This window comes from Sciurus vulgaris, assembly GCF_902686455.1.
Source record: "Sciurus vulgaris genome assembly, chromosome: 8".
Lineage (NCBI taxonomy): Eukaryota > Metazoa > Chordata > Mammalia > Rodentia > Sciuridae > Sciurus > Sciurus vulgaris.
The window spans coordinates 12,293,220-12,314,312 of record NC_136468.1 but is presented as its reverse complement, the minus strand read 5'-3'; the positions used below and the strand labels follow the sequence as shown (position 1 = coordinate 12,314,312).

At 45.5% G+C, this 21,093-nt stretch overlaps 1 protein-coding gene and 1 long non-coding RNA gene across 5 annotated transcripts in view; one reads left to right on the top strand and one right to left on the bottom strand.

Annotated features, from left to right (window-relative positions):
* Positions 1-9,892: 9,892 nt before the first annotated feature.
* LOC306668363 lies at positions 9,893-13,115 on the top strand. The gene is made up of 2 exons (XR_013765854.1): positions 9,893-12,196; positions 12,236-13,115. It is a non-coding gene; the product is annotated as an uncharacterized lncRNA (long non-coding RNA).
* A 40-nt stretch (positions 13,116-13,155) lies between these two features.
* LOC306668360 (TRPM8 channel-associated factor 1) overlaps positions 13,156-21,093 on the bottom strand; it is a 46,912-nt gene continuing 38,974 nt past the window's right edge. For 3 of the 4 annotated variants that reach the window (XM_079151637.1, XM_079151636.1, XM_079151638.1), the window contains exons 4-9: positions 20,843-20,940; positions 19,555-19,768; positions 19,019-19,258; positions 17,875-18,212; positions 16,291-16,541; positions 13,156-13,535 (exon numbers count right to left, since the gene is read on the bottom strand). In XM_079151637.1, the coding sequence (XP_079007763.1) occupies positions 13,526-13,535; positions 16,291-16,541; positions 17,875-18,212; positions 19,019-19,258; positions 19,555-19,768; positions 20,843-20,940 (1,151 nt within the window). In that variant the 3' untranslated portion in view covers positions 13,156-13,525. Of the gene's footprint in view, positions 13,536-16,264; positions 16,542-17,874; positions 18,213-19,018; positions 19,259-19,554; positions 19,769-20,842; positions 20,941-21,093 lie in introns of all 4 variants that reach the window. The other variant, XM_079151639.1, reaches the window with a different exon arrangement.

The following is a 21,093-nucleotide window of genomic DNA, read 5'->3' as shown; positions in this document are numbered from 1 at the left end:
TCAATAATACCACAGTTAAAGAACCAAATTTTTTTCAAGAAGCATCACACTGAAGACTCTAGTGTAGTCAGTCCACACCCGTGGGCAGTCCCGTGTCCCGTCCTCTCTCTGGCTGGCTGTCCATTCCCCAGTCAGTTCTTAGCATGAAACTACAATCATGAAGTTCAGCTAACTACTTCTGCAAAGCCCCTCACCCCTTCTCCCCATCTGCACACCTCTGCACCCTGCCAAACCACCGGCATCTCTCCTACTAAAACGAGCCACTATCTGAACTCCTGTGCCCCTTCCTGTCATTTTAATATACTCTGGACACTGCAGTTGGTGTTTGTTCCAAGATTCAGTGCTGATCATGTTGGCTACACGCATAAAACCATGCCTCTTGGCATCCTGACCTGGGAACACGTCCTCCACGCGATGGCTCCTGCTCAGGCCTCCAGTCCTTGGTGATACTGTGGTACCTCTTGTCTCCCAGGACTCCAACCCCTATGGATTGTCTATAAGTGTATGGACTGTATCACGTTCACTCCCATCGAAGTGAACTTCCTTCTAGAAATCTGTTCTTTCTTTCGAGCTCAGTCATCACTTCCGTGGAAGACACTTGTCCCTGCCTCCAGAGTACACCAGAGCCATCTCCTGCCCACACTAAGTACCTCTGCTTTTTAGTTCTCATGCTCTTGCCGTCGTAGAGCAATCTGTATGATCGTCTGATCGACAAGCTTTCTCTCAACAAGCTGTAGAGCTGGGAGTGTGGAGTCTGCTGGCATTTCCCACTCTGGGTCGAGTCCTCATTGCCTATTTTGATTTCTGGCATGTAGTGGGCTTTAGTTTCTTAATAAATATGTAAATATAGTGAGTACCCCAAAGATTTTGGTCAAATCAGTGAGTAAATAACTGTTTGGTGCATTACTGGAAATCTGTTTGTCAAAGAACCAAATGTATTCAACTTTCAGAAAGAATGAGCAAGGAGAAACTTACACAACAGACAATACGGGAAAGACCTGTCCAAATTTCAGAATGTTCTGGAGCAGGAACCTAATGTGAAGTGAAGAAATTGAGTTCTTAGGCTTCATGCCAGGAGAGAACTGAACCTCGGGAACTGAGGTGGGAGAGAAGCAGTGGCTCAGGAATGCTCCATGTCGGGAGCTGAGCTCAGCCTGTCTTGTGTGTGGAGCTCTTAACTTCTAACCAGTCTCTACCTAGGTCAAGCCCACTCCGGGTGGTCACGTGCCATGTGTGTTCTTAAGACTCTTGAGGGTATTTTAACATTGCTCTAAAAGAAGAAAGGCCCATGCTCACCTTTCACCTTAGAAAAAAGGTGCTTTTGCAGGGTCAGAGTGCAGAAGCAGGCCTGACATCACCGAGGCACTGTCATTTGGGGGCCCAAGATGCCTGAGGAACAGAACCACAGCAACAGAGGAGCAGAGTAAAGGTCCACTACAAATTAGGAGATGCAAAATGGTGACTGGCTTGGCTCTGGCTTAAGAGGCTTAGCTCATGTGAAGGTGCCGAACCCAAGACCCTTCCTTTTACCTAGGAGAAAACCATCTATTCAACAGAAGGCAACATGTTCTCATGGACACACAGTCTTTGAGGCACTCTGGCAGACAGAAATGGTACTACGGTTGATAAATCTAGAGAACTCTAAAGATAAGTCCATAAGTCCATAACCTGGAGAGGAGAGCTGACTTGAAAACAACTATAATATCGGATCTATTTATCTAAGCATCAAAGCCGGCCACAGATTCAGTGTCGGGGAGGGCATCACAAGATGGGGCCACATCTTATTTCAAAGCCTGGAGACAAGACTGAAAAGCTTCCTTTGAAAAGGACAAAATGTTCTTTATCACTGAAATTTGCTCATATCTGTTAATAGGAACTTGAAGAATCCTCACTCTAGGAAACATTTGAGCTAGGTTTTCAGGGACTTTGGCTGTCATATCAGAGTTTGGATTGTCTTCTACTGTCTGGAAGTATTTAAGAAACACCTCGTAGCGAACTCTGTGGTTGTCCCTGCCACATCTATTCCCTACCTCACCCCTATTGTCCTATCTCACCAAGTCCCAATTTTGTTCAAATGATCTATGTCTTCCTCAAGAGATTGAGGGAGAAATGAAGCCATTTCCAGTTCCTGGGGTAGATACTGGAGAGCTTGAGTCGAGCAGTCTAGTCGATGCCATTTGTACTGCCTGTGTGTTAGTCACCTTGTCTCTGATCAAAATAACTGACAAGAACAACTTAGAGAAGGATAACTTTACTTGGGGCTCATAGCTTTGGATGTCTCAGTACATTGTCAGTTGACTTTGTTGTTCTGGACCTTAGGTGAGGCAGAGTCAGTGATCACAAAGAGTCAGTGATGAAGCACAATCCCGTCCTCCAGCCATGACCCACCTGCCTACAGTCACCACCCAGTAATCTATCCAAGTGGATAAATCCATGGATGAGGTTACAGTTCTCACAGTTGGATTGTTTCACCTCTGGACATTCTTGAATCATCTAACATGAGCTTTTTAGGGAACACCTCACACCCAAACCACAAGAACTGGCTCTTTCTAGGTTACATAAAATAAATAAATATAAACAACATCATACTTAATTGCACAGCATACACAAGAGGTAAAAATCAGAATTGCTATTGTCACTAGGTGCACATTGGTCTATTTTTGTCAAATAAAAGCCAATCCCTGCAGTAATTCCCATTTATCACTAAACCAAATGCAAGGGTTACTTCATGCATGTGCTTTCTAATTGTGGGCTAGAATTAATAGTCTTTGGCCTCCCTCTTCAATTATTTTTAGTCATGAGTTCAACTTAATGTAGTCCTGAATATTCTTACCTTTGATAGCCTGAAGAATCTGGAAAGGATTAGACACACTCTAATTTAGGAATGGAGATGGATGAATCCACCTTTGTACATTCACTGTTCTGGGTCACTGGGAAAGTTTACTAAGCCACTCTTCAGGATGATCCAGAGCAGGTGTCTTCAGCTGTTGTGAGAATAAGTGCCATGGTAGCCATGAAACGGCTGATCTCAGGTTTCCAACTGCAGGGTGTGGAAGTGCCAGACGGCCCCAGTTGGTGTGTTCTGGAATCCTTGGCGCCAAGGCCGTGCTGCCCAGGGGTTTCTCCAGTGATTTAGAGTGACGGGGATCATAAGGCAGACCCAATCCCTGGAGACCTGGGACTTTTCTAATGGGTCATTTGGCTCAAGAACTCCCCAGTGACCTTGAAGGGACCTTCTGAGAACTGCACTGACTTGTAGGCTGTTCGCTTGTCCTGTCTCTTCCAAGGATTAAGCCTGTGCTGCAGGCCCAGCCTCCCTTGGCTCCTCCTCAATGTTCCTGCACAGGCATTTCCCTTAATAAATCTCTTGCACATCTGATCCTCTCTGGGTGTCTGCCTCTTGGAGGACTCAGAATAACACAAGTACTTTTATAATTATAACTCCTAACATTAAAACGTTCAAGTGAATTTATTAAAATTGTGTTGTAGTGGAAGTAGAGAGCAGAGTTATTAACTTGAGAGTACTCATGAAACACTCACCATTACATGTTTTGTTCTTTAGTACATCCATGATACTTTTATTGAAATTATAGCACAGTCTATCTCCAAAGGCAAGTTCCTGTCTGCTACTTCATTGAAAGCAAAGAAATTGGAGTTTGTTCCTTCTCTTAGCAGGTGGTTAACCCTAATTCGGAGCCACCAAGACTTTCATATTTTCCTTCGGTGTGCTTGTGAAATTAACCCGGGCCCACGATTGGTTATGATGTATCACAGTTGTATAAAACACATATGTGGAAGTCAGACATATTCCAAGAGGTAGATCTGATATTTCCAAATTCTTTCTCCCACTCAGGTCAGACTGGTTTTATTCTGAAGCTTTCAACTGTTCGGCAGCCAGGAAAACTAAGTCAACACAACACCGAGCATGGAGGTTCCTTCTCAGGCTCTGAAATGTCAGACCCAAATTGTACTGTAGGACCCCCAAAAAGGAGACCCCAACTCTATCCCTCGGATTGACGGCAACCCCAATCAACCACAGGAGGCGTCACTTGATGCAAACCGCAAGAGGTGTTTATTCCAGTGCGCTGGGGCCCAACTCGTGACTCACGCAGGAGTGCAGGAGTTGAGTCCCTAGCAGAAAATCTTACAAGTTTATAAAGGCAGAAAACCACACATCGGGAGGGGTCGCACATGAAAGGGAGAAAAAGGAAAAAAAGAAAAAAAAGGGGGAACAAAGCTGCCGGGAAATTTCAAAGGGGGTCTGGGTTTGCTGATAACATACAACATGTTTCACAATGTTTTACAACAGGGCGTAGATTCTGGTCAATAGTTTCTGGTAATCCTACTGTTTGAGCACTATCTAGCTATCTGGCTCAATTTACTCTTTTACTCTCTGTTTGGGGCTGTTTCTTGGAACAGCTTTAGGGGCTTTGTTCCCATTACTGGGAGGGAGACCTTAGGGAGTTGAGATAAAACAGCTTAAAAAAATGTCCATTCTTTCAGTACAAAAGATCCAAAATGCACCTTCGCCAGTGTGATGTGTATGTCCTCATGCACAATCCCACATGGGGTGCAGATATCAAGATGCCAGAGAGGATAAGGTGTGGGAATTGGGGGTTTGAGATGGTCAAATCCCATAAGAAAACTCCTTCAAGGGAAGAGTAAGTCAGAGTTCCTAGACCTATAGAACCAGCACCTATTGTTACTTTGATTTTCTTTCTGCAAATATAAACAATGATTGATGTATTCCAAAGTTCCTGTGACATCAAGGCAGTTACTTCTCAAGGTTTTCACTTATACTTTGAGACTCGTGACCCAAAGTGTCTCTAATTTTAACTGAGGACAAATGAGTATGATTCAGGTCAGTGGGCTGAGAGGTGGATATGGAATGAGAAATAGAATAACTTAGTCGTAGTTTCCCGGTACTCTAAGTATCTGTCCCAGTGGACTTAATATGTAAGACTAAAACTTTTATTGCTGTGCAAATTTAATCCAGTTGTTTCCAGATAAGTTTTCTCCTTATGAATTTGGTTCCAAACTCTACTTGTTACTGAAGCCAGAATTAAGGACAGGTAGTTAGTGTAGAAATAGGGGATGGGGTCAAATGGAGGAAATGAAGCCATGAAGCCATCTGCCTCTGGAAGTTGGAGATTGTTCCTAGAAGAATGGAATGTCAAGGATCTCTGGTCTCATTGATTACCAAATTTACCTGCCTTTATCAAGGACTGCAAGCCAGGAGCTGCTAATTAATGCCCCCTGGGCCCTTGCCTGCCTGAATCACCTTGGCCCTCCCCCTGCCCCTGGCTTCTCACTTAATGCAAAACCAGGCCTAGTCACGTAGGCAGGAAGGAGAGATAAGGGGGAGAGAACAGAGAACAAAAAAGACCTTAACCTATAAAAGATGTAGGGTGTGCTCACTTCTTGGGACTTTAGAACATCAGCCATGGCCCCCTTCTTCCTGCCAGGAGAAGTCTGTATTATTAGCTTTAAATAAAACCTGCTTAACATGCTTGCCTTGGCATGCTTCTCTAGTGTTCAATCTTCAACATGAGAAGGAGCAGAACTCGTCACCGGTAAACGGCGGTATCATTACTGGATCCATCAGGCCATTGACAAGGAACCAGAAGTTTATATGTAAAAGTATAGAGTCATGTTTTTGTTCCATCCCTTGGTAGAGGACACAGCAACATTAAAATGAGCCCCTCTTGCTCCTTAGTCCTAGAGAAATTTTGGAGGGGAGAGGGTGCAAAGTTTACTGTGAAATATGACTTGAAGTTTGAAGTTTCAGTCCTCAGGAGTTGTGACTTGCCACTAGGTCAGTGTGTTAGCTCCGTCACTGAGAAAAAACATTGGAGACAATCAGTTTAAAAGGAGGAAATATTTATTTTGGCTCACAGTGTCAGAGGTCTTAGTCCAAGGTCAGCCGGCTCCATTGTTTTTGGGCCTCAGGGAGTCAAAACATAATGGTGGGGAACTTATTGTGGAGCAAAGTTCCACATGGGCCAGGAAGCAAAGAGGGGGAGAGAGGGCAAGGGAAAGAGAGAGGAGGGTCCAGCCTCTGGGGCTCCAATATCTCTTTGGTCACCCTTTGTGACCTAGTTTCCTCCTACCAGCCCCCACCACCTGTCAACAGTGCCATCCCAGGGGCCAAACCTTTGACCCCAGCGCTGCTGCAGAACACTTACTACTCAAAACATAACCAATTTCTGTCATAAGGTCAAGCCAGAAATCTGTGATCAAGAGGTACATCTGGGAAAGTAGCTTGTTCTGGAGGGAGGAAACTCATAAATGTCTGCATTGGCATTTCTTCACCATGCCCCATACATTTGTATCTCCCTTTTGTAAGGGGAAAAATGCAGCTCAGCTTGGGATCCGCGGTGGCGATTCTAGCCGCCGCTGCGCGCTCCCGCTGAACTGCCGCTCGCTCACTTGTCTCAGTTGCCGCTCGCCAATAGCTCCCAGAAAAAATGCTCCGCAGACAGGAGGTCTCACGCAAGAGACTTTATTTATGCAGACGATTAACACGTCTGCTCAGGGCGAAAAGAAGGGAAAAAAGATAAAAATGGCGTGTGGCTTCTCCCAGATATTGGAATCTCGTGGGCTGGAAGGAACCAGTAGTGGAGGAGAATACTTGCAAGCTGACTGATGAACCAATAGCTATCTAGCATGTTAAGACGTTATGTGGGAAGCAGAAAAATGGCGGCAGCGTAAGCCGGAAATTCCTATAACGGAAGAGGCGGGCAGAGTGCAGATTGACAGGTGATGAGAGGCCGGAAATTCCTCTAACAGAAGAGGCATGTGGCTTTATACATTACACCTTTACTTGGATGGTCAAGAAGGCGCTCGAATGTCGGCTTACCAGAGAGGCCTTCCAGGATCTCATGACATAAATCAGCAGATGTGCCCTGTCTGCAGCCCTTTACCCCAAACACACTCTTCCCCATCCTCACCTAATTTTTCTTCACAACTCTTACCAATCCTACTTGTGCATTTTTATATTCAAATTGGAATGGAAGCACCATAAGGACAAGACCTTTGTTTACCTTGAATTTCTAGATCTTACACGGTGAGTAGCTTGTAGTGGGTGTGAAATAAATATGTATCAAGCAGACTTATAGGTGTCCTAGTTGCTAGATTAAGAGGATGTTCCAATGTGGGATATGCGTGTTACAGAAACCAAAGATGTATAATGACTTTATGAACGTTTAAGAAACATTTCTGTACATGTTTCCTAAAAGAGGGCAGATAAGACAAGAAGCATTTTAATTTGACTTGGGAATACAATTTCTTTAGTGGCTCCATCTAGTTTTTGCTAAAAGATATGAGTCTTGGTGAGGCTATAGACCTTTACAAGATTAATTTCCCATTACATAGAGATTATGAATTTAATGGGGTAGGTTTAGCACCACATGAAAATGTTTTCTGCTACTCCTTTAACCAAAACATTGTACTCCAATGGAAAGGAATCTTTCATTTTCATTTTAGATTTCAATTCCTTCTGTGTGGTCTATCTACAGCAGTTAGCAAGTGAACTCACATGAATAGTAAAGATGTAGCTTTCCCTCCTCGGTCATAGCTGCCCTACTAACTGCTTCCTGTTCCTCGCTGGAATGGCTGAAGGAATCTGTGTTTAAGGAATGGGGATGTCTCTAATAAGTGTAAGGGTTGACTTAGAGTCTCAATTTCATTTCAGTTTACCCCAAGTCTTCTGCCAAATGGACATCCTTCCCCAGAGTACCCGCTGCAGGTCTTTGGATGTATGTGTGGTTTTTCAGTGTGTCCCTTGTGCTCCATCAGAAAAGAAGATGTGAATCACTCTAAGAGGAGGCAAGGCTCTTCCTCCAATCTTTTGTAAGGAGAAATAGAAGAAGCAGTGCCTAACACACAAGAATTTGTTTGGCATTCACAGGTAGGCCATGTTCTCCTGTTGTACATAAACAATTTCAGGGGAGTAAGAGAAGAATGGAGAAACTTTAGATTAAGTAGAGGGAAATGAGAGGGAGGAGGGAGCAGGGGTATGAAAAATGGTGGAATGAGACAGACATCGTTACCCCGTGTACATACGATTACATGAATGGTGTGAATCTACCTCCCGCACAACCATAGAAACGAAAAGTTGTAACCCATCTGTGTACAATGAATCAAAATGCAGTCTGTAAAAATTAAAAAAAATAATTTCATAGAACATCAACATCAGAGTAGTCACTCTGAGATCATAAAGTGAGACATAAAGTGCAAGTTCACTGTGCAGTTCACAAACATATTCCTCTCTTTTCTAAAGCCAGTACCTGCTACTTTAAAAAAAATAAATTAGTTGCAAGCAATTGCTAGCATGTGCAAGGACCTGGGTTCGATCCCTAGCACAAACACACAAATTATAAAATCGTGGTCACTTTGATTAGCCTTCCTTGTGGATAAGATGTATTGAGATCTCAACCATAAAATTGTCCCTGCTTCTTGACAGTATCCAATCCAGAACAAAGCCTTGCTTCCTGAGACCCTCCCCCAAATTACATAACCAAAGCAAACTATAGTAGGTTCTGTTTAGCACCCTTGACTGAGATGCCCACATTCCCATGGGTACATTTTTCCTGCCTGAAATGAGTAGTAGATCCAACTTGTCCAACTCTCGGTGTTTCTGCAGGTTCTGGATGGTGGGTCTGCAATACCTGAGAGTATTCTCCCCACACAGTAAAAGCCCCCGACCCCAGTACTGAGGATCCAATAGGCTTTATGCCAAAGGTCATTCTAACACTATAGATGTGAATTAGCTGCTTGTATTTTTATTGTTTATTGTGGTTTCCAGGAGGACCCAGGATTTAGGTATGTTCCAGGTATTGAGAGCAACCCATAAACACAATCTCTTTATGTCATGTGTCTTGTGAATAAATGATAAAGGCCTTAATTAAGGCTTATCATTATTTCTTTTATGATTCTTTGTCGCTTGGGCTACAAGGACAGCTGAATAAAAGGAGAAACTCTCTGTTTAAAAAAAGAGCTGGAATTGCCACTCAAACCTCTATTTACCTTATTGAAGAGTGAAGGAAGTTATAGGCCCTCGCTCCAGGTTCTTGGCTCCTGTTGAAAGCACACACCCCACAGACAGCAGGCCCAGGCGTGGGCTCAGCCTGCTGTGTGCTCTGGGGCCAGATCCACAGGCTCCATTCAGGAAGGGGAGGGGTCTTCTTTCCTTGTGGTGGGGCCTCCTCTGGACCCCATGATAGATTATTTGTGTATCGTGTCTTTGATCATTTCATTCTCTTCCCTCCCACCCTTTGGGCACAATCTCAGACTTCAAACAATCATAAAAAATTGGGGCAGTTTGTGAAAATGAATATTACATCAAAATTTAGGTAGTTCTTGTAGAGATTTTTAGTGCCTACATGTCCATATTTCTTAAATAATACATAATAATAATATCATATATGATATATAATAATATAATATATATATTTAAGTTTCTGTGAATAGGTTTAGATTTTTAATAGCCCTCAGGTACACACATTTGTGTTAATATTAACCTTAGTTCCTGACGCTATCATTGCTGGTCAAAACATGGCTTTTTCGTTTTTGTCTTATTTACTTACCCATCCATTTATTCGATATATTTCTATATTGAATGAGCAGTTAAACCAGTGACCCAACCTGATACAGGATACTGATAGTTACTCAAACTGCGCAAGCTCTCTTGTCAAAGAAATGCTTCTCCTATACAGCACTGAACTGTGCAAGAACCCAAAGGCATAAGCAGCATCTCTGTAGTTCTCTCAATTTAGATATGGGTTTTATTTGTATATATCTGTGGTTGGAAGAAATCTCTCTGGGAAGTTGAGGATCAATCATGAGCCATTCCCTATCATACTTGGAAGATTGATCCTGATGATGTGGAGACCAAAGAAAGAAACCCTTTTCAAAATGGAAGCCAATAGGAATCCAAAGGTTTTGCAAGGAGTAGAGAATATAGGAAGGATGTAGTCTTGAAAGACTGGAGAGGGTATGTGACCTTTGTCAGCAAGAATAGTCTACATCTAGGGCCATCTCTTATTACCTGTGACCTGTTGGGAACATGTGGGTGATGTTGTGATCTTGGGTGGGATAATGGGTTTCTCCACTAAGTATATTAGAGGTTGATCCTTTGGAGAATGGAGAGGAAGGTTTCTCACAAATGCCCTTGTTGAAGATCGACTTTGAGGCCCATAAAGACCTCCAGTTGACTCGGAGTTAGACAACAGGGGAAGATAAGACAACGATATATTTCAGTTTTCTGTCACAGGAATGCAGATTTACTGGTGAGGTGGAAGACATTAAAAAATTTTGGTTATTTCTGTGATAATAACAATCTGGGAATGACTCTTAGTTGTGAGGGTAAATCTGTGTTCCAAATTCTGATACGCAGAATATAAAGAAGAGATGCTAACTCAGGTAAGAAAAGGGCTCTTTGCAATTATTTATTTTCAGATAGAATAGCTACTAAAGCAGTAGGGACAGTAGGGCACAAGATACTTGGTAGCCTGATTCCCCCAAGTCCAGGAGGAAAATTGCTGAAACAGATGATGATGTTCGGGAAAAGTGGTGAAGGGCATAGAAAGGGGTTGACCGATGGACAGAAATCCTTTGACACCACCAGATGGGCTCATGTAGGACTAAAATTTGTGAAAGCTGTCAAATGAAGAGGCATGCAGAAAAGCATCCAGTGCTGTGTGGTTCTTCTTGAAGCATTTCCCAGAATAGGGGCAGACATCACAGGCCTTGAAAAGAACACTAGTTAGCAATCCTCATCCATGCCCTCCGGAGCATTCTTTCATTCAATACATATCGCAAACCTGCTGGACAGCAAGCATGATCACCAGACATGCTGAGACCAGCAGAAGGCTTGTTTTTTGTGAACCACCTGTAGAAACAAGGGAAGATGGAGTGTGCTTGAACTGTCACATATATCTGTGTGGCGAGAGGTGCAGAGTAACCGGGACATGTGGTGACAGCCTGAAGGCACAGGGTGGATCCACATACTTGAGGGCCTTTCAAGCCCGCTTAGGAGTTTGGTTTGATCGACTGTATCTTAAGCCAATGTGAAGTCACTGAAGGATTTTTATTTGAGTTTATTAAAAATATTTCAAAGTAATACATGCACAAGGTAAAAAATTAAATAGTACAGAAGGACTTACAATGAAAATCACGGTTTCCCACCCCACCCCTTTAAACCCTAGTCCAGTTCCCTAGAGGCTTCTAACAATATTTTTGGATCTTCTGGTAACTAACTTTCTACTTTAAATAATATGTTTGAACAATAATTTCTTGACTTTTTAACTTTAGACAATCTTTGATAATTCCCTGTTACAAAAGATAAGGATTTAGCTTACACTATCTGTACTATTCCTTGGCCCACCCTTCTCCAAATATTTGATAGATAATGTTGTTTTTAATACTTCGGTTGGTGTAATTTGTAGCTGTGATCAATGCACTAATTGTCTACTTCTTCTATTAACTGAATACCTTATCTTTTCATCCCCACTCTGAACATGTCTAAGCCCTAAACATCCTTCTACTTCTCTGACCTCAGCTAATTCTCGACCTCCTTCTGGTTTCTTTTTCCTCAACTTGTCAGCATTATATTTAACTTTAGTTCTGAATAAAAAACTTAACCCTTTTTTACTTTGCCAATTAGTTGATCAGAACACCAAAGAACAATGAATGGCATCTACATGATTTGGGTTCAAAAATACTTTTTACTGAGAGCCAAGGAGAAGCCAGGCTGTCCTTTCGCCCACATCCTCAACCTCATGGATCACTGGAAAGGAAACATACCGACTGCCAATGTCAACCCCAGTCTTCTTACACTCCGAGTTACCAAAATCATGCCCCATTTTATTTTGCTTCATGAGTGGACCTGAATTTTTTGTCATTTTTTTTTATTCATCTTTCTCTTTTGTCGACTAAGACTGTGTTGCTTCTCAAACATTCGAGCTTCTTAACGATACGATCTATGGCTCTGAATGCACACCCTTTCTAGAGCCCAAGACACTGTACTCTCCTCTAAAAAGGGTCTGCTGGACAACCATCCCTCTAGAGAGATGTCCTTCCAGATGACCATCACTCTAGAGTGGGACATCTTGGGTGAGGTCCATTTCATTCTCTGGATCCTATTTCATTCTTTTTTCTGGGTTTCATCATTTTTCTGGCCAGAAACTTCCTCAAGGTACTTCCTCAAGGTACTTCCTCAAGGTACTTCCTCAAGAGGGGTAAAGAAGGTAGACTTTGAAAACTTACATGCCAGAACATGTCTTCTGTTTTGATGTTACTCTTGACAGCCTGCCTTCTTTGGAATTCTCAAAACCAAAGTTTTCCAGAAGCTCTGTGAAGACATTACTCCCTTGACCTCTTACATTCAGGGTTGCTGATGAAAGATCTGCTATTTCTCATCCTTTTTTTTTAGTTGAACTAAATTTTTTTTCTCCTTGGACATGTTTCTTAATATTCCAAGATTTCAGAAGGTTGTCTAGGTATAGGTAGCACTGGGGTTCCTCAACCTGTTCTTTCTTTTTATTTCTACATTCTCCTTTCTGGGACTGCCTAGTAGTTACTATTGATTGTCTCGGTCTGCTTCCTTCCTTCATATTTTCTCCTTTTTACTCTACATCTGGGGAGACTCTCAACCTCACGTTCCAGCCTGTCCACCGAGTACTTTTGAGTCCGATTTTGTCTTCTGAGGGCTCTTGCTATCCTCAGAGCATTTCTTCCTAGTATTCCATTACCAGTTTACTAGTACACCTCAAATCTCTCTGAAGGGATTGTTAGAATTTTCAGTTATTCTTTCCGCCCTGCCTTTGTTTCCTCCAGAGTCCATGGCGTGTTCAACACCCCTAATTCTCTGTGGTTATTCTTCTTACGCTTCCTCCCTGCTCTGGCCTCCTGCTCTCTATGTCTGGGAATTCCTAGCTCAAAGCTCACATTTGACAATCAGCGTTAACTACTGACTCTGATGGGCACTGCGTGGGTCTCCTCTGCTGTCACGTGGACAGCTCTGCAAACCTCTTCTCTGCATGGAAGCCCTGGGCTCTTGAGTAGGGGTCTCGACTCTCGGAAGAGAATTAGCTGATAGGCTGGGGGGGGGGCACTTCTTTCCACAAAAAGGGTAATTTTATTTGGAGCACCAACTCTTACCTCTCCTCAGGCAGTTTATTCAATTTCTTTATACAAACAACAATGACAACAACAAGAACAACGCGGAATCTTTAACTGGCACCAATAGCAGGCTGCCGTGCTCTGCGCACAGGGGGCAGGGAGGATGGGGCTACTACACAACAGGTACGGTTCTTTAGTTGATGGACTTCTTTGATGCTGAGTCTCTTTGGGGTCATGTTGCTCAGATCAGCTTCTATTCTGTCTGAAAGGTACCTTCACTCTGACCAAGCTGCTTCCATTTCTCCTCTTCCAGAAAGGTGTTGAGATCATCTTCATGTATCACCAAATTGCCTTTGTCTTTGCCGAGATGTGCCGATTCTCTTCCTGTCTCTTGGCTTCAATTTCAGTGGGGCCTGGGGAGGGAGGGGAGGTAAACTGACATGTTCAGTCCATCATCTTAAGCTGGAGTCCCACTGGAGGCTTCAGACAGGGGAGTAACATGGATAACTTTGTATTTTTAAAAGATCCCCGGGCTTTACGGCTAAATTAAAAAGGGCGAGGACAGATACAATTTCATCCTAAAAGATGGAGCATCTAATTTCCTCTCTGAGAATAGGCAGTATGTGGGACTCCGGGAGTCAGGTACTTTATCAAAATAGCCCACCATTCCCAATCCAATGAACTAGAGACTGCTCTCGTGGGACCCTGGGGGCAAGGACTGGAACTTTAAAAATCTGGAAGCTGAAAGACTTGCTTGGTCCACGGCACTCACCCCAGCACTGCCTGGGAAGCACCTCGGGAGGGTACCTTAAGTCCTTCCTTTGTGCTGGCATTGGGGTTCAACAAAGGAACTTCCGTCTGATAAAGAGCCAAAGCGCTAGCAAGCAGGGACAGAAAGCTTCCTCTTCTGGCTGGTTGGTTTCTTAATTTACCCACTTATCTGGCCATTCAGCACTGTAGTTTTAAACCCCCATTCTGTAATCAGAATGCCTGGGTTCAAATCCCAGATCTACTTGTTAGCAATAGAGCTTTAGAGAATTTACTGAATCTCTGTGAAATTCAGTCCTTTCATTCATAAGATGGGAGTGAGAATACTTTCCATTTCATAAAATTATGGTGAAGATTAAGTGAAACAAATCTATAGAAAAGAATTAGTACAGGACCTGCCACACTCAACACCCCACAATTGACAACAGTTATTTTAAATGTAGAATGAATATTCAGCATCTATGTTTAAAGGACCTGGGCAGTAGATATTTGTGGAATAAGGGGAAGTAATTCTAGGAGGGAGAAGTGGAATGATGCTGAAATCCAGAGGAAAACAGTGTGCATTTCAAATCTTATTTTCTACACAGTCACTCATTTACCAATTAGGGTACAAGAAAATAAACTTGAGCTAAAGGAAAACTGACTGGATGTGCACACAGGCCTTGGAGACTGAAAAGCTATAAAGAAATGAAGAGTTCTGGACAAATTAGAAGAAAACAGGAGACGATGAGCATATGATATTTAAATAAGTTGGATGAGCTCGATCTAGTTATCTTGTTCCCAAGTGAAGTTCTGTAGGCATGTGTGGTGGGTAACTCGAGAGTGACTGGAGTCTGTGTCACTGGGGCACATGAACTCCACCAGGAAGCTTATGTCTACTATTTGTTGGCTAAGGACAGACACCATCATGAAATTGTTTTGCTTTGCTTTTCTTTTGAGATATTCACTCTTGATTTAATCAAAAATGGAAATGGATTCTTTTTTTTTTTATTCCTTTGATTCCTTTCTATTCCTGAAAAATAGAACTGAGTAAAGAGACCAAACTGTAAGTAGTTTTGAAAGGCCCCCACTGTGAATTCAGAATCCTTCCCTGGGTTCCCAAAACAATGTACCACAATCCTTTCAGACGCCGGTGTATAAAACATGGAATGAGATAGGATAGGTAATAATTATATACCGAATACCTTAAAAAGCCAGAGGAAAGGATTTTGGATGTTTTCACCATGAAGGAATGATAAGACATTTGAGGCAACAGATATGTTTAACCTCATTTAAATGCACAATAAATACATATTCTGAAACTATGCAGGACATATCATTAATACATATAATTTTTATATTTTATGCATCTGTTTAAAATTATGACTGTATCTATAAACTCCATCTACACTGAAGTCTACTTCTAAAATAATTCTGAGATAATCAGATAATAACAATGGCAGCTGATGTGCTCTTTAAACCTACTAGCTGCCAGGTACTGTTCTAATGACTTTTAGAGCTAGGTGAAAGTTGAATCCTTGCAATAATTCTGTGAAATGGATCCCATTTTTATGATGAGAAAACTGAGTCACAGAGAAGTGCAGGAACTTGCCAGGACCAACAGATGGAAGATCCAGGATTTGGACCCAAGGAGTTTACTAATTGAAATGATGATCCTAACCACTAAGCTATGGGAAGAAAGTGGGAAGCAGTGAACTCATTATTCTGCACACCGATCCCTTAAATGGCATGCATTATAGAGATTATGAAGCTTCAAAATTATCACTCTGAGTCTTGATGACAACCCTGCAAGACAGGGATTTTTATCCCCATTTCATACACAAGAAAATCAGAGTGCAGCATCAAATGACTTTCCCAAGAGCAAACCCTAGTTCTGGGCTCTTCCTGCTGTACCAGACTGCTTTTAAAGTGCTTTGAAAACTATGCAAGACACAAAACACACGAGTCATCTGAGCGCTGTCTAGCTGTCGTGGTAGATTGGTGCACTAACCTTCTATCACCAGGCTTTTAGAACAACTAGTCAAAAATAAAAGCCCAGAGAGAGTCCTCAGGATGTCAAAGTAAGCATCACCATCTATGGGCCATGGCCATATACCAAGGGCAGGTCTAGAAACTGGTGCCCAAGCTCTTAGGACTGGGCTGATCCCAGTCAGAAGGGAACCTGACGCCTGAGGGCCGAGGAGCGGGATCATGGGCAGAGGCCTTGTTCCCGAGAGATGCTGACTTCACTGTTTGCTGTGTTCTTAACCCACTTCCTAGAGACAGAAGTCAGTAGTAAGACACAGGCAGTGAGCTAAGAGGACAAGGCCAGACCCTGGCAGACAGAGGTGAGGACTGAATCCCCACCTCTGCCTACCTCCCCAAACCTCTCTACCTGCCACCTCGATGGGCACTCCTTACATCTGTGTGAGGAGGTATAATTTCATAATATTTTCCTTCCATTCAGGCAGATAGGCCAGGCTGGTAGCCACTTCCTTCTGGATGGGCCAGGCCCAGGCCTCAAAGAACGGAGCCAGGTTCTTCTGCACTTGGTGGGAGAACATCTTGACCCACAGATTCATTTTGTCGACGTTGTCTGTGGGCAAGTTGGTCTGGTTTCTGTACTCTGTGAAGAGACGGATGAATGGCTCCCAGCCAAAGGCTTCCTGGAGCTAGAAAGAGAAAGACAGAACCAGGTGAGACGTCTTACCTACAACAAGAGGGCCCAGCAAATACCACCAGTGAGCCTACTGTGTTCACCTCCCTGAGCAGAAGCTCCGTTCCCACCCCTGGCCTGAGCTCCTGTTCTGCACGCAGGTCTCACAGCTGTTCTCCCACTTTCTGGCCATAAGAAGGCCCTTGGGGCTTGTGCTTGCCACAAAGCCGACGGTGGGTCACAGCTGAGGTGATCACTGCAATAATTAAAATTGGTATCTTCTACCAATATCATTATTCATCTAACTCACAAGATCACGGAAGTAATGATGGGATGCTACATGGGACCTTAAAACCGACTGAGGCGGCCCCATCCTCGTTAACTTTCATAGTTAGCAAGTCAAACTCCAGCAGGTGGGAAACTCACCCCTATGCTGCAGCCCTCGTTGATCACAGGTCTGTCAGCTCACAAGGCTACTGAAACGGCTTTTGGGGGCAGGGGAATGACTCGGGTAGAAGCAGAAGACCACGGATAGTCTGGTTAACCAGCACTAATAGGTCACAGTCTTAGAAACAGGCAGCCGCCCCAAGGCCCTTGCCTGGAGGCCATGCTGGCCAGGACTTCAGAGTTTTGGGTACAGAGGCGTTGGGCGGTCCCTAACCAGGAACGTTTGCTGGGCCCCTAACAACAGGGTGAAAACAGAGCTTCCCCGAGGATTTCACACCATTCCCCTGGCAGTGAGGACGAGCAGAGAGGAACTTGAGCAGGTGGAAGAACCAGAATAGAGCGAGCCTGGCCTCTGCGCCCGAGCCAGAAACTGACCTAGGCGCTGAGGGCAGGGAACCGGGGCTTCCCGCAGAAATCCAGAGGCAAAGCCCAGGGCCGCCAGGAGGCTTGGATTGCCTCCGTGAGGTGGAGTCTGAGGCACAGCCCGGTCTTGGGGTGTGCTCAGATGAGGGAAGACAGGTCCTGGCCAGGGGTGGTGCATGTCACGGGGGTTTGGTGCTAACTCTTTGGTGGGAAGCTTGGCTTCAATTGCAGGTATGTCTGGCTTTAGGGCCCGAGAGAGTATATTTTATAGCACTGTGTCGCCCCCACGGGTTTTAAGATTTCTCACCTCCCTGGGGTGCAGCTGAGGCTACTAAGACCACTCCAGGGTCCTGCAAAGTGAGGACCTGAGAGGCCTCATCCCACAGGGCTTCACACTTGGCCTTGTCCGAGTCTCCCACGGCCAAGTGTGGGCGGCAGACAGCAGTGGGGTCTCCCGGGTGGCTAGAGGATCATGTGGCCCTTGGCCCTGTCGGTCCCCACCGTACGGCTCCCTCCCCTCGCCACGCCCTGCCGGGTACCTGTAAGTAGGTCTCCAGCGCAGTCCACGCGTTCCAGTTTTTCACATTGGGCCCCTTGCCCAGGTAGATCCGGACTCGCTTCTCCCGAACTGGGGGCCACAGGGCAATGTTGGCGCGGCCCCGCGGAATGCCCAGGACGGTCTCGTGCACGTAAACACACCAGAGGTTGCAGGTGGCCTCGGTGGTGTGCGGCGGGAACTCCCACTCCTGCCGCTGCTGGTTGCGGCCCAGCTCGTGCACCGGGCCCCACAGGCCCTTGGTTCTGATGAGCTTCTCGTTGATAAGCTCCTGCACGGACTCCAGGTGGCACATGATGGGGTACCCGGCGTGCATCCAGCCTGGGGACACCGGAGGGAGAGGGAGGTCAGGGTCCTCCCGCCCAGCTCGGGACACTTCTCTAAACCATTTCTCCCCAATAACCCTCAGTAGCCCAGGCGACTTCCTGCACCCGAAGGCTTGGGGGGGGGGGGATCCACGCCCAGACCCTCGGGGCGTTCCTTCTCCCGCCCTGCTTCCTAAGGAAGCTCTCGAATGCTCTCAACACACTCTGACTTGCAAGCAGCAGGGCCACGGGAGGGGCTGCAGGTTGCGGAGAGCCATTCATGCCCCTGATGCAGTTCTCTGTTTTTATGAGGGTTTTTTATTCATGTGAACTTGTGCCATTATTTATATGTTTTTCTCAAAATTCAGAACTTTCTGCAAGTGGTTCCTCCTCTCATTGTTGGATACGGGGCTGCCCACCTGGACACTACTTCACACTGGTTATTTATGCAACTCAGGAAAATGAGGGTCTAGAAAAGTTTCTAGGGTTCGTTGAGGTCTAGACATCCCCCCATCCATTTTCGGGGCTCTTCATTCAGTGTCTTCTCAGTGACTCTGAGCTAGGTCAAGGCAGTCTGCTGTCTCCACCCACTCACTGATGTCTCCATGTGGACACCTGTGAAGGATTAGGTAGCATCCCTTGATAGCTTTGACGACATCTCTTGACATGCTGACAGACATGGCTATTTATTTCTTACATAACCTTTTCCCTATCTATTTAAATAGCAAGGAGCACGCGTCTTGCTAACAAAGCATTTGGACCCTCCTGGCTGCCTGCTGTGGAAAGAAAGGCGCTTGGGGTTGGCTTGCTCAGTGCACCCACCAACTGAGATCTGCACGTCAGCGACGATTCTCTGAGGCAGACGCAAGGGGAAGGGCTCAGCTCCCAGTCGTGCCACCGCCTGCATCACCTCATCCCAGAGGCGGAGCAGTGGCTCAGGGTTCTCCAGAGCACGCAGGTTTGCAGTGGGCACCGTCAGGATGATGTTGTCGGTGGCCAGCTCTCCCCAGGGACCTGGATTCTCCTGGATACGCCTCTTCCACTCCTCTTGGGTAGTCTCCCCTAGAAGAGAGTCAGGGGGGCTTGGAACATGCTTTCCCAATACCTTAAGTTAAGACATACAACTCAGACCCCAGGAGGGGAATGCCAAGGTCATGAGCAACCACATCCATCTTCTGTTTCCCATCAGGTCCCCATGAATGTGGCATGAGCTTTATCTCCTGGCCTCATCGCGGGATCTAAGGAGGCTGCCTTCTTCCCCAAGGCTGTGTCTCTCCTCTCCACCAGACAGCACCCAAGCCCTTCCTCACCCCAGCTCCTCCCCTTCCCTCAGGATGCACCCCACAGCTTCCACTCACCCAGCTTGTAGTAGGGGGCATGCACGGCCCCCTTAACGGTGATGGGCACAGAACCCAGTTTGCTGCTCTGAGGCACGATGATATAGAGGAGACCCCCCCAGAGGCAGGTGATTGACTTCGTGGGTTTGTCCAAGCAGCACCGGTTGATGACCAAGGGGCCTCGGAACAGCTTGCTGGCCCTGGTCAGGTCATCCGTGTGGCAGCCAATTTGTATCTGGAGCAGAGAAATTCCCCCCAACAGAGTCACGACAGGGCGTGTGAGGTGGAAGGAGAGTCCAGGAGGTGGGGGCTCAGGCAGGGTCACTGGGCCACGACCCCATGGACCATGGATGAGTTGTGTCCGATGGACCCATGAAATTGCAGCACTCCTCAGGTCACATGGACTAATTATGGGTGAATTATTCTTGCAAGGGATCCCAACAGCTGGAAAGTGAGTCGTGCAGAGCACTCATGTAAGGAGCAGCAGGTGTGACCAGTAAGGTAAATTCCAAGGAGCACTGACTCCACAGATGGTCCCCTGGTGTCTGTGTAAGAGGGTCCTAGGCTGCAGATTCTGTAGTGGTGGTCCTGGCACTGGCGAGACAGTGAAGGGACCCTATCTTTTTCAGGTCGGAAAGTGGCCTGGTATGAGCTCTGGGATCCAGCTGATGCAGTGCAGGGTTGGTTCAATCCCACCCCTCTCTCCAAGGACTCCCTTCCTGGGAAGGGGAAATGACTCCAGCCCTTGGTAATCATGGAATTATTTCCCCTGGTTTATGCAACACAAGTTGCAGGATAGAGAGGGGCAGACCAGGCTCCACTATCCACTGACCATCAGGGGAGATAGAGCAGGAGGACAAATTAATTTCACAAAAGAGGTATCTGCATATGGAAGTGGAAAAGCAGAGTGTTGGCCCGAGCAATCAAGGAACCATCTTTGGTGTCTCGGGGAAGAACCTAGGGTCCGAGAGCTTGTGCTACAATGGAGAAACACAGGGACACAGAAAGTGCACTGAGATTTAGTCAATCCCTGTGGAGAGGCAGATTAACTTCCATTTGATGCCTCTCATTCCTCCTCTCTGACATAAGTCACAAGGGCAATGCTTCAGAGCCAGAAGTTGACTAGTTTTGAGTCCTGAGCTATGTTTCAGTCTATATATCGTCTGCAATGCAGTTGGCTTATCTTTATAATGTGGGCATAAATACGTGCCCTGTATGCGGGTAGGGTTTTATGAGGACCAAATATAATGCCTGCAGGGAAGGCAAGAGACTTGGTCACTGTTATGGGGTGAGCAGGGCGTGGCCTCACCTTCAGATCGGCGGAGGCAGCAGATTCCGGCAACGAGACTTCTATGATTTGCCTTCCAGGTATGTAGAGCCCGGTGCTCATCCAGCAGTATCGGGTGCCTGCCAAAAGTGCAGAAGGGCGTCTTTATCCCTCCTCCGTGACTCCACCCAACCTGGCACTCCACAGACATGTCAGAAGCTCTGCACACCTTTTCCGTCCTGCGCTACCCTGACTGATCTCTTCCAAACGGCCGCCCAGGCCTCAGCCCCAAA